At 40.9% G+C, this 12,964-nt stretch overlaps 1 protein-coding gene across 4 annotated transcripts in view; it reads right to left on the minus strand.

The window, feature by feature from the left end:
* The window catches only part of ETFA (electron transfer flavoprotein subunit alpha), a 31,636-nt gene that overhangs the window by 2,584 nt on the left and 16,088 nt on the right, over positions 1 to 12,964 (minus strand). For all 4 annotated transcript variants that reach the window (XM_086471426.1, XM_086471423.1, XM_086471422.1 and 1 more), the window contains one exon: positions 1,982 to 2,047. In XM_086471426.1, the coding sequence (XP_086327552.1) occupies positions 1,982 to 2,047 (66 nt within the window). The remainder of the gene's footprint in view (positions 1 to 1,981; positions 2,048 to 12,964) is intronic.

The raw sequence follows: 12,964 nt of genomic DNA on the forward strand, positions 1-12,964 counted from the left end.
CAGAAGTCAAGAAAGCAAGCAACAGCGTTTCTCCAGGTCTCCTCAAAAGCTACGTTTTCCACCTTGCTGTAAAAGGACAAATAAATTACACATTTCCCTTGGTAGAAAGCATCTGACTACTTTGGAAAACATATCCTGAAGTGTACAAATGCACAGTGCTGAAGGAAGACAGGCGACACTCCAGGGCTGCATAATTCTTTATGTTTGTAAAAACTGGATCTATTCAGTAACTACACCACCTGTATGCTCTGGCTAAAAGGAAAGCAGAACACATTTCAAACGCAAATAAGCAAAACTGAATTCTACAATACGCACATTTGTTTACACTAGAAGAACCAAGATACATGGGAGAAATGAAACTGCTAAGTATGCATCTCATATGGACAAATTTCATCTGTCCTTATTCCCCATGAAGGAACATCTCAAAATACCAAACATGGCATCGGAAAAGCGAAAAAAGGATAGGTTTTGCTGTACAGGACAATATTGCTGCTCAGTGTTTTTATATCAAAGGAAGTACTGGCAGTTAAAGCAATAGGTTCCCAGTACTGCTGGCAGCCTGAACTGAGATAAGGCAGGAGATAAATACAACAGGGTCAGATCAAGTTTTAAGCAGCTTGAAACACAGTTCTCAGTCAGTGGCTGATACTAATCCCACCTGCCCATCCTCTCCCTCACCCAAAAGCACAGCTGGAGACTAAACGCCTCGAAACAAAGGCACCCTTAATACTGTGCCCATCACCTCCTAGCAGAGTCCAGAGGGAGCTGAGGATGACCATGGTAGTACCGCACCAGTGCTGCTCCCGAGGACTCTCCTGCTGTCCGACTGTCCCTGTTGTCTCCCTGTTGTGGCGCTGCGAGTAAAAGAGCACACGGCGATGCTGCTCCACTAAGGCCAGTGAGAACACACTGCCACAGACACTTGGTCACACTCCTCAGTGGTGACCTTCATCCCTGCCCATCACTCACCCTTCATTTCTAATTTTGGTTTGTTTTTCTAATGCTAATACCGCTTGAGTCCCTGATTTCAGAAAACTGCGGTCCCAAAACCAGTGCTGTATCCCAAATCCAGCTTACATGGTTTTCCCCCAAAAATATTTAAATAATATATGCAAAAAGAACTACATTGTAAGAAACCGCAGATCATCCTACCACACAGTCTGGCTTGTGAGGACAATTACCAGTCACATAAACTCACTAGTCTGTCACTGGTTAAGCACAAGGATCTGCCTGTGAAGTTTTGCAAACCTTTTCCTCAGTTTTATAAGCCATTCAAAGTTCTGGGATTGGTTTCTGCCAAAAACCATTCCCTGGAAATAGAATTTTTTATTATTTTTTTTTCTAAAATCACTTGTGGGGAGGCAGAACAACCTACGGTTTTGGCTGTTTGGCCATTGCTGTATGATTCAGCAGGTAACTCTGCTCCTCTTTCCAAACACTGCACTGTGGACCGAACTGGCAATTCCAATTTCGGATTATTTGCTTTGGCAACGAATGAGTTAAACCTTTTAAAGTTTTACTGCCGTTTTACAATAGGTTTCCATTTGAATGGCTAAATGCAGAAATGTCAGAGACATCTTTTACTTTATGGAATAGTAAGTTCATAATTCAAATCGCACATTGTTATGCATGAATTAATATGTCATGCTCTGAAATAAACGCAAATGGAACTATTGTATAGAATTCAGGCGTATGTGGGTTTTCGTTGGCTTTTTTACGTAAACAAAGTCAATTAGCTGCTTCTACTTACCACTTTGCATTGTACTGCGATGGTTTTTCTACCGTGTTAGATGTTTTGCCACGGTATGTTTTTTTGGCAAGGCTTAGAGGGCTAGTGTGTTTTACAGAAGCAGGAAAACTGGCAATTTTAACATTAAAAAAAATAAAGTTGGAAAACTGGCTAAAGTACTGACGTAAAAGCAAGGAAGTCAACTCATTTCCTTCCTCAAAAATCTTTTCTAGCCCATCCATCTTTATATACCTTGCTGTCTTTCATTCCGGCCAAGTGTTGGATTGCTCCAGATATTCCCACAGCAATATAAAGTTCCTAGAAGAAAACACAAATGAGACATTTTTGGTACCCACAACGTAGTTTCAGTAAGCTTTCGCAAACCTTACTCAAAATCAATTACATGCAGCAGTTTTCACATTACAGTACGTGTCAATATTAAAGGCAGCTGATGATTGGCTCCCTTCCCCACCTGGGGATGCAATGTAACTGTAAAAGGAGAATCCCAGCGGATCATCCGGCAAAGACAGATGCGGGGGGGGGGGGGGGGGGGGGGGAGATCTGCATCAAACATCAGACACCGCTCAGCTAGGGGGCAGGGCAACGAGTGTCACCCACGACCCTGGAGACGCCCAACGCAAATACTAAGCAAGAAAACCTACAAATGGGTAATGCAGTTGCCTACGGAGAAAACGCAGGCTTTTTTGTTTGAAGCCGCTAGTACCCTTGAAGTAAGACGGAATGCACAAAGCTGAAATTCAGGTGTTTAACCTCTAAAAAGCTTCCTGTACAGCAGGATAAGACATTTCAGACAGTGAAGTGGGCTAGTGCACCCTATGCTCGTAGTGATAGCTTCTGTTATTTACCCCAACCCCCAACGTCCATATGCCCTAAAGCTTTTCTTCCCCCATTCACTATCAACTCCTACACAGGACGAGTGAAGAAGGGCTTCCCAGGCAGGCACCAAGATGCAGGAGATCTTTACACTTCGGGGCTCCCGAGCTAGCATCTCCAAATACACATTCAAAAGAGATGAAAATTTACACACAAATAGATCTACATTGACAATTTTAATTCACAGCAAAAAAGTGGTTTTTCCCTCGGGCTGAAATCCAGGCTATAATCGCTCCAAAACCAAGTATATTTGCAGCTCTCTGACAGTTCTCCCACCACCACAAGTCCAAGTAGCAGTCAAACCTGTACTGTTTAGCTACCTAATTTTACAGAATAAAACCCGAAAAACTACTTTTCACCAACTCGTTTAGTACGAGGAAACCATAGCACACCAAACTAATTGGGGGATCATCATCAAAACCAATTAAAAGGTGGTAGTTATACATGCTTAGAAAAGACACAACCTCAAATACTAACAGAATTGCTCTTTTAAAAATACCAAGGTTAGTCCATATTTAAGAACATACAAATCTAAGTCAAGTAATTATTTTTGTGGCCAGGGAGGATAAGAGGGTCAAAGAATCTTATCCCTGTGCAACAGAAGATGTGCATTACAGTTAAGTGGCTTTTAAGATGACAGAACAAAGCACAGCTGTGGAGCAGGCACCAACCGACAGAAGAGGCTGGCAAACCAAGGTGTTCAAATACAGAGACCATGCAGACTGCTGCTTCCGTACAGGCCTGATAGTCATTGTGTCCATTAAAGAAAAGAAGATGATTGCTTTCTGATGCTTCTACAGCTACAGATTTCACCTATTAGACTGGTCTTTAAACAGGAATAGATAAATAACATTTACGAAGCTTTTCTACACTTGGCTACAAAAGCTATCTCCTGTAAAAATTGAAGGGGAGGGAAAATAGAGCAGGAACAAAGTATTGCCTATTAAAAAGGCTTGCTCTGAAAGTGAAACACGGCATCTAGTCTATGTATTTCCACAAAAACACACAGCTGTTGAAGACACTCAGAAATTTCTTAGCCTCAATAGCTTTTTACTGACTGGATTACTATTGGAGGTCAATCCCTTTTAACCACAGCTGCAGTGTAATATCATATGTCCATAGAAGAACTCATGGTAAGAATGCACTATTTTAATTATACCAAATAAAAGAACAGATGTTACAGGAGAAATTATTCTAACATCATACAGTCTTTAATACAAGCTCTTTTTAAAAACACATTACTGTAATTTGATTCTTTTTAGAGCAATTCATTAAGTGCCAGTCATCTAGACTATCAGATACTCTTATCAGTCTGTTTAACATTGTGAAGTGCAGTCTCTGGAAAGAATCCAGCTAACCAGGAGCCAGATGCCTACGTATATATTCTATTAAAGTACCTCAGATAGACAAGGATGTTTCATTAAAAGGACATTTGTAAATCACCAGGCTTGTCTAAAAAGCCTTTACTATGAGTCTAAGCCACGCTCTCCTGGGTGATGGGCTTTCAGCTCTCTGGCTAAGAGAGCTGGTCCGTTCAGCAAGCTGTAACACTTACAGTACCTCACCGTACTTTTACAGTTTCATCAGAACTGTAGCCCCAAGCACTATGAAACAAGAAAGGGAGGAAAAGGGAGAGCAGATCGGTACCACAGAGCAGTGCTGCCTCCAACTGCATTATGCGACACGCCTGCCATCGCAGCAGAGAGCACCCCAAGGTCTGGGAGGAAAGCTCAGTTCTTCAGAGCTCAGTAACGCAGGGGACCCACGCCAAGGAGCAAACTGGCATGAATCAGAGTCTGGACTGCAACTGTCAGGTGCCAACAATGATGGCTTTACCCAACTCAGAGCTCCTGCTTTTTGGATCCCTGAAGCTGCTCTAATTACTTCTGTCAGGTGGCTGATCCACAGCCTACAATTACAAGCACTTACGTCAAAGTCCAGGACATGGAGTGGCATTTATAAACTCCCTGGTGCTTGCGCACAGGCAGGTTTTCACTGAAGGGCTGCTGCCAGCGCTGTGCCACTTGAGAATGGCATAACAGAACAGCACACGGGTTCTGTACCAAGGGGCTCATGGCACTGTCTGATCCAAATGAAGTTCCAAAAGCAATTAAAAGTCAAGGAAAGTGAAAGTTTTGGTGGTATTGGTGGTATAAGGGCATGGCACCAGATTAGACAAATGTCTTGCCTCACAGCCACTTAATTTCACACAGGAAATAATTACTGTACATAAGTCACAGCCATGCCACAAATCTTTATTTTTTATGAAGCGGATAGCGGACATCAGCGCAGGGGAAGGGACACCAGAGAAGAAAGCTAATGGTAGGAAAGAGCACAATGGAGGAAACGTGCGGCACAGGGAGCTGAATGGACCAAACAGCCTAAAAGCGCAGGAAGCAGAGGGCAGGGAGGCACAATCAGGAAGTACTTAAATTAAAGACGTGCTATTGCAGAACGGGCTTGGTACATCAGTAATGGGAACACGTGAAGGTGGGAGCACCAGCACCTAACATACCATTAGCCTTCTCACAAGGGCTACAGCCGCAGCCAAAGCTGATGCTGCCAGCAAAGTGGCACAAAGGCCATGAGTGTTTTAATTTGTCCTGCCGCACAATATCCCACGAGACTCCAGTGGGAGCCAGGACCCTGGCAGAGACCTCAAAGTCTGTAAGCACAGGTTTGTATCACAACAACCCTAAAAAGAAACAAAACTCCATGTCCCAAATTTATCCTATTCAAAGGCAAGATTCCAACTTCTCATTTGCTATTTAAAGTATTAATCTACCCTTGTATTGTTTTTTTGACAAACATCACCGTGGTATGTCTTGCAGATAGAGTCATTGTGTGCTAATCATTAAAATGAAAAATTTCTCTTTAGCTATCCCCTAAACTCCTATTTCTGCTTTACAGGTACCCAACTCACATATTAGCATCTACAGCAAGTCCATGAGACTTCACGTGCGCAAATCTGCGCAACTGGCTCCTGAATCTATATAGCCAGTTACACGCTGTTTGGATAAATGTCACAGGAGTGCTACATGTAGATGTTTATAATAACCAAGACACCAATGCAGTTATTTTCCTGTGCATACTGACTCTTCCAATTATTTATGGAATAATTTGTGCCATATAATATTACTTCATTTTTACTTATGAGAATATTTTAAAATGCCTGAGGCAGCCTTGGGGCAGTTCAGGTACATCTGCTTAAGAGAACCACAAAAATAGTCTTTAGTTGCAACTTACAGTGACTTTGGATGCTGCTACAAGAGACCACTGTGCACCCACAGGTGCAACCCAAGATGAGGTCGTTACTTTGCAAGCATGCCATCAGCTGCTATTGATTTTTATGCCAGTTTTTGAATTACACTGAAAACCTTCAGTGTACATCAATTTATCATCCTACCAGTGGCATGCTTTTAAACAGGCTAGTTTAATAAACCCCTTTGGCACGCATACTCTTTTTAAAGGCAGCTCAGATACTTTATTTTCTTTGCAAGAGTGAAAGGACAATGAAATTAGAAAGAAATCTTTGTAATGAAAATTGCTTCATACAAGAGATTTCTTCCAATTACAAGCTATTAACCCAATAAAATATTTTCTGGCTTGACAGTGGTTCATATATATCACACTGTATATCAAACAACTCTCCAGTATGTACTACTTTGATGCGGTTGAATATGTTCCATTCAAGAAGCACACATCACTAAACTATATCCCAACTACAGCTTCTTTTTCACTTTAAGAACCTTTGATCAGCCAAGCCATGTAATTACTCCTAAGCGTGGTTAGGGTGTCTGCTGGAGTGCAGGGCCACACAGCAATTTTTTTTTTCTCTCTCTCGGGAAAAGCACATCAATTGCTTTCAGCTAAATGCACTCACATATGAATATTTTAGTACAATTTAATGTTTCTGCACCAACCCCAAAGGAGCAGAGCATCAATTTGTGAACATAGTTTTCCTGGAGTTAAAAGCTACACTGGATAATGCAGGATGAAAGGGGTTGTCAATCCTTAGCTTTTTAGCAAGTCAGAGAAAGGTAGTCTGTAAATTCAGTCCCAGCTGCATACAAACAGCTCTCTAAAGTTTGCCACTATAAAGCTACTTTTCAACAATAGTGAATTATCAGAGGAGATATTCCAAAACCAATTTCCCAGGCACGGTCAGTTTTCCCAACGCTATTCCCATCTGCTAGCTACCTAACAGCCTCAACCATGTATACCATGAAAAGTGCACCTGCTAGTCCATTAGCAAAAACCCACAAATGTCATGCACAAGTAACACATTCCTACAAAGAAGCTAGCTGAAGGTATGAGAAATTAAGTAATGTACCATGTGTTTGAAGACAGAAACTTTACTATCTCAATATTCTCTTGTACGTGAAACAAGTTAGGACATAATGAAGATCTTAGCATTGATAAGCAAGGAGTGGAACATTTTTAGAGTACAATCAAGAAGACAGACTTCTCATCAAGCTAAGGGAATTAATTAGTTCATTCTGTTCATTACCATTTTAGGTAAGAGTCAGAGAACAAAAAGGAACAGAAATACTGGAATAAAACATACCTTGTTTCACTTTCCCTACACTTCCCCACAAGAGAGTGAAGGGAAACAAAAGTTAACAATACACTATCCTGGGCAAGCAACTGATCCCTAAGAAAGTGATGGGAAGTACCACTGAAGAAGAGTAAGTATCCACTTATTACTCAATGGAACCACGACACACTCATGCATTTTAGAGCAAACAAAACCAGGCCAGGTGAAGTATTTGATTGCTTTGCCACTGACTACAAAGAAATGCCAAAGACAGGAATAACATAAATCACGTGATACTGTCTTTTGCCCTTCCTGCTACTCCCAAAGCAAGAAGAGGACTAAAAAGTGCTAAAAAGCCACTTGCTGCAGTGAAAGGGACCACCTAGTAAAACACCGGGGCATATACAAGCTCAGAAAGCGTCCTATCCTCTTGCAAAAGAAGCGGAGCAACAGGAATTCCACTGCTCTGTAGAAGACTATTCTGCACCTTCATGTATCTCTCTGCCAGGAAATGCTTTCTTGCCATTCAGCTTTCCTTTTCCTGCTCCACTCTTGCATTTTCTACCTAATACAGCACCTTCAGTTGTTCCTGTTCTTCCGTGGCTGTGGTGCCTTTCAACTGAACCAACGTCTCACTCTTCAGCATCTCAATTGGAGCTGCACTTCTTTAACATGCCTCTTCTTCCCTGATTATTACTGTCAATTCCTGACAGCTGTAAATCTGCCTCCCTTTTGAAGTTCCTGCAATCCATTACATCCAGAGAGACCCGCTGGTATGAAATCAAAGCTTAAGCACTGAAGCTAAGCAGGTCAGCAAGTTTACTCCTGGCGATCATATCAGAACTACACTGAATTCCCATCTGCCTTCCCCACCCGAGGTTTCTCAGCACATGCAATATCCAAATGCATCTGCCTTCTGTGTAATCAGATCACATTTCTAGCACAATCATCTAATCCAGTGTCAATTACTACTACATCATATTATTTCCTAACTTCTGCCTTCCTGAGTTTTCCATCTCAGTTTCTTGTCGCCTGTTAGTATTTTGTGGCCAATTTGAAAGTATCAAGACAGCAGCAACTGAACACCTGAAATAAAAAGTTCTGCCTGGCTGCGCTTTCCCTGCTGGACGGACCCTCTACTGTACACACCTCAAGAAGAAAATCTCACAATAAAGTCTGAGACGGTGAAGGTGAGGCTTTCTAGCTGTGATCCACCAATGGCTAACCCCAGACGGACACCCTAAGTCCTACAATTGTGAAATACTAGCCTGGCCACATCTTCCCTATTGCCAACTAGGAAAACCTATGAAGAAAGCTAAGGTAGTTACAGAACTGGACCCTGAAAGAACATAGACTTCAACAGAGGAAAATAAAATAAATTAAAAGTGAAGTGAACATTTAGACTCTGAAGAGATTAAACTAGAAGGATGACTTTCAGGCAGCAGCAGATCCTTCACAAGGTCAGAGGATAACAAAATAAATCGCCTAAAATGACACAAACTTTCTCAAAAGAAGCAACTCACAGCGACACTGAGGTTTTGGTTGTTTTCTCGGGGGAAGAGATTGAGAGTGAGATAATCCCAGTACAACCCTATTTTCATTCAAAAGCCAAAGGGAGAATATAATTAGAATAGGAGACCAGGGAAAACTTGGGAGACCATGGGAACAATTTGGATGTCCAAACATAGGTGCCTAGCGGTACTGTCGACAGTGTAGGATTTCCCACCTGAATCAGATGCTGCTCCAGAAGGAAGTCTCCAGGTCCCACACAGTAACTACCAGCCCTCTGAATGTACTTTTTATACCCCAAATGGCTAAAAATGGCATTAGGTACCTATTTGTCGACATTCAATCATCCCCTATATGCCCCTTCCTCACAAATCTGTACTGCAAAGGTCACAGTTCAGAAACTAACAGAAGCTACTTAAGGCTTATAGCAGTTGCTTTCCTTCTCTCACAACAGAATTTTTTTGTTTAAATATTAGACAAATTACGCAAGTTGGTGAGAAAGATTACATACTTTTTTGTATGTTAGTAATGTTGCTAATTACATCTAGGGTAAGGAAAGCTAATACTGAACTAATAAATGAAGCATTCGTGTTCCATTTACAAAAGTTTTAAGTAACTAAAAAACATTATTTACTTCCTTCTCCTTCCCCCCTTCTGTTCTTGCTTAACTAATACTTAACGGTATACATGCATGCGAAGGATATTTTTATCCAAAACCAACTAATTTGAACATTCTTACAAAGGCTTTTTTCTTAAACAGAAACTACATGCTGTGCTTAATCTGAGAAGGGAATTTCATTTTTCTGCAGAACACCTACATGTAAGAAATAGTGGAATACAACTGGCTTCTAATTTAAAAAAAATACACTCCTAAAATGGTTGTCACTGATTAAAGACATTGAATATACTAAATTACTTTTTAATTAAGAAGGTAACATTTTATATTTTAATATATCCACTTATGCCTAAAAATTTCCTTCCTTCCATCTCATCAAATAATACAAATCAGTCTTCTCTTTCATAAGACAGTTCATAAGACAGAACGTTCAAACAGGAGCTGCAATCACCTGAAATCAGGTAAAAAAAGCTACTAACAGAAATAAAAATAATATGCCAGACATTTTAACAACTGGAATAAAATTATACAAAAGAAAAATTACCAAAGATCTGGTCAAAAAACCAACAAAATGTGCAAATTCCAACATGAACAAAAGCTTGACGTTTAGAGATCCAAGGCTGTTTTGGAAGTGTAGCTGTACTGTGTAGGACTAATCCTCAAACAGAAAGAAGGTGAAATTTGTACTCCGCAGTTAACCGCATTCTTTCATTACTTAAGCGAAACGAACTACAATTTTTTTTGACTGGCAGTTTGTTCACGTATTAATACATCAGCATTTCAGGAGAGCTGCTGTGGCTGTGAGGGTCTCATGTCCTGTGACGCACTGTCTGGGCTGCACTCTTACAAACTGAAGCCAGTCCTGGAATTACTGAAGGACCAATGACCAAAACTACCCTTCCTTCACCAGATTCACAGTCAAAGGCACAAGGGAAGAAATAAGCAGATCTTTTAGATTATTCCCTTCTTACCCAATGAGCAGCACAGAAACACTTCCCAGCAGTCACACACAAAAAGCAGCAGCAGAAGCACCTCCCCTCTTCCTGAGCTTATAACTAACTCTTCTCTCTCTGTAGTCTCAAAAATGACCCAATTCCAGAGTCCTTCAAAAACAATGCATTCCAATCCTCCACTGAGACTGGGCAAGAGACTATTAATAGAAGAGTAAGAGCACACGCTAAGATACTTTCCCATCAGAAACTAACAGCTGCACAGACAAGCGAGTATGTCTCAAACTCCAACAGTTTCTTGTATCCAAGATTCTTCCCCTGCTTAAAACCCACACACCCAGGAGGGCATGCACCATGTCAACTGGAGTTCAAAACTAAACGCAAAACTCAGGCCTCAGCTAATACAACAACCACCGCACAAAGCTGCTTTGCAATTTTCCAGATTAACTGTCATGAGCTCTCCCTGAACTAGTGATATCAAGCAGACCTCAGAAGAAGAGAAGACAGTCATCTTCTAGAAGATTGTTAAAATAGCCAGTCTAATCTTGATCTGATCAAGGAAGTTCAGTTCTACTCCTTCTTTAAGTGAACTCTATTTTCCATTGCACAGAATAATTTTCTATCTGCCAAAAAGTACCAAAAAGACAGTGAAGTAAAATTAGGAATGCGAAGTGAAGAATTTGCATCTTTAAACTGCCTCGTGTTTAAGACACCTAGCCAGCACGTGGAAAAATTAATTCCTCTAGTCAGCAACTCTGAGGGCTTAGTATCAATCCAACTCGCACTTTCATTACAATTAACATAAAGCATTTTCTATACTTCTAAACCACTGTATGCTGTCCTTGCATGTATTTTAAGATCCAGAAGAAGTATCTGAACAATTTGAAAGAAGAGGCATATAATTTTCAGTACTCTGCATAACTCCCTACTTAAGAAATATATCTTAAGAGGGGAGATGAGAGAGAAGTACGTCAACCTGCTGACAAAAAGATGTAGCTCCATGCACTTGTGCCAGTTAGGATCGTTTATTGACACAATAGTTAAACATTCATGAGTCAGTCCTGACTGACTAACGGCTATTTTAACGATCCTCTAGAAGATGACAATGATGACATTGATGTGATTGTATGATGTGGCTGTATGTTCTTATGACTTTCACATGTTGCTATGAGCCTTCTATGGCAAGTTATGGCACTCCATCTCCATCAAAAACTAGCTTTTTTTCTTTCAACAGAATTGTTTATGTGCCCTTGACTCTGGGAAGAATGTTCATTGTTGAGCCTCAAGATACACAAACTAGAGCTGAGCTGTCTTCAAATTAGCATTTTCCACTTCATTAATGGATACTTGGGTAGTGAAGAACTAAGGATGGTCAGTCTCACCTCGTGCCCTTTCAAAATACACAGTTAAATGACACTCGGCTCACTCCCTGGTTTTCAAAGGTTTGGGTAGGCACAACCAACTATAGATTGCCTCCTTATGACAACCAACTCCGCCTTCTTTGGAACCTGCAATTTCCATATATGTTGCAGTTGTACTTACTGAATTAGTGTTGGTTAGCCTGCTGGACTTCATGCCTACTGCATGATGAAAAGAAAGTGCATTACATTTAAATGCAAATGTTCCTTTAGCAAAGAGGAAGTATTACGCTGGGGGGCTACAGCTGTCCTGCACTATGTCCAGAAAAATAACAATTACATACTATGTACAAAAGAAAGACATCACCAGAAAGAAGAGTTAGGGTTGTATTTATAACCTATAAAGCCTCACAATTTCCTTGCACAGCAGAGGTTAGTATCACTGCTATCAAGATCTTGGAAGGACACAATATGCAACCAAATGAACCTTAAGTCTTATCAATAGGTCTATTTCTCAGAAGCTGTTTTTTGTAGCAGTTGGTTATCATACAGATTTATGTTTATTAGCATGCCCAGAAATAGCTCCACTTAGCCCTACAGGGCTATCATCAGAAGGCCTCTGACGAGGACATAAAAAAAAAGCGAGCAAACATCCCTATCCACATTTCAAGACAGAAGAATTCAGAAGCACAAAGTATCTTGTTCAAGAAAACCCAGCAGGCAGAACTGACAATAGACTCCAGGAATCACAAGTTCCTGTCTTTGATAACTTCAAGTGCTGCTCTATCCTGCTGGATGTATTAGTGGAAAAATAACGGTCATGGTTTGAAGACCTCTATTTGCAGCTCTTAACGGCACAGGGCAAAACACGTCAGATCCTATCAAGGCTTTGGACATGTACGGTTTTTCAGTATTATTTAAATTATTGTGATTTGGTAAACACAGCAGTTGAAACATGACAAGTTTCCATAAGTTCCAGCTCACACTCCCTTTCTGGTCTCATTAAATCATTAACAAGGAAAAAGCTGCTCTTTGGAACCTTCTGTTGCCATACACACTCAAAGAGAACTGTTTACTGAAAGGCTAAATGCTTACTCGATTATGTAGCTCAAATCTGACAGACTGCCATACCTGCCCATGTTCTTAGTCACGACTCCCTACTCATGTCAACGATCACTGCATCTCAGTATGTGCTAGCGCAGTCTGCCCCACACTGAGATGAGCTCCATTTGTACCTTCTTATTCACAAATGCTCAAACGTGCTTTATCCATCTACCACTTCCCCTACATTTCCCCAGGTCATAAGGAATGATGAAAGTAGTCTCAGACATCTACAGAGCAGAAAGGGCCCCCCTAGATCCAAAAAGACAC

This window comes from Leptosomus discolor, chromosome 11, assembly GCF_034619465.1.
Source record: "Leptosomus discolor isolate bLepDis1 chromosome 11, bLepDis1.hap2, whole genome shotgun sequence".
NCBI lineage: Eukaryota > Metazoa > Chordata > Aves > Leptosomiformes > Leptosomidae > Leptosomus > Leptosomus discolor.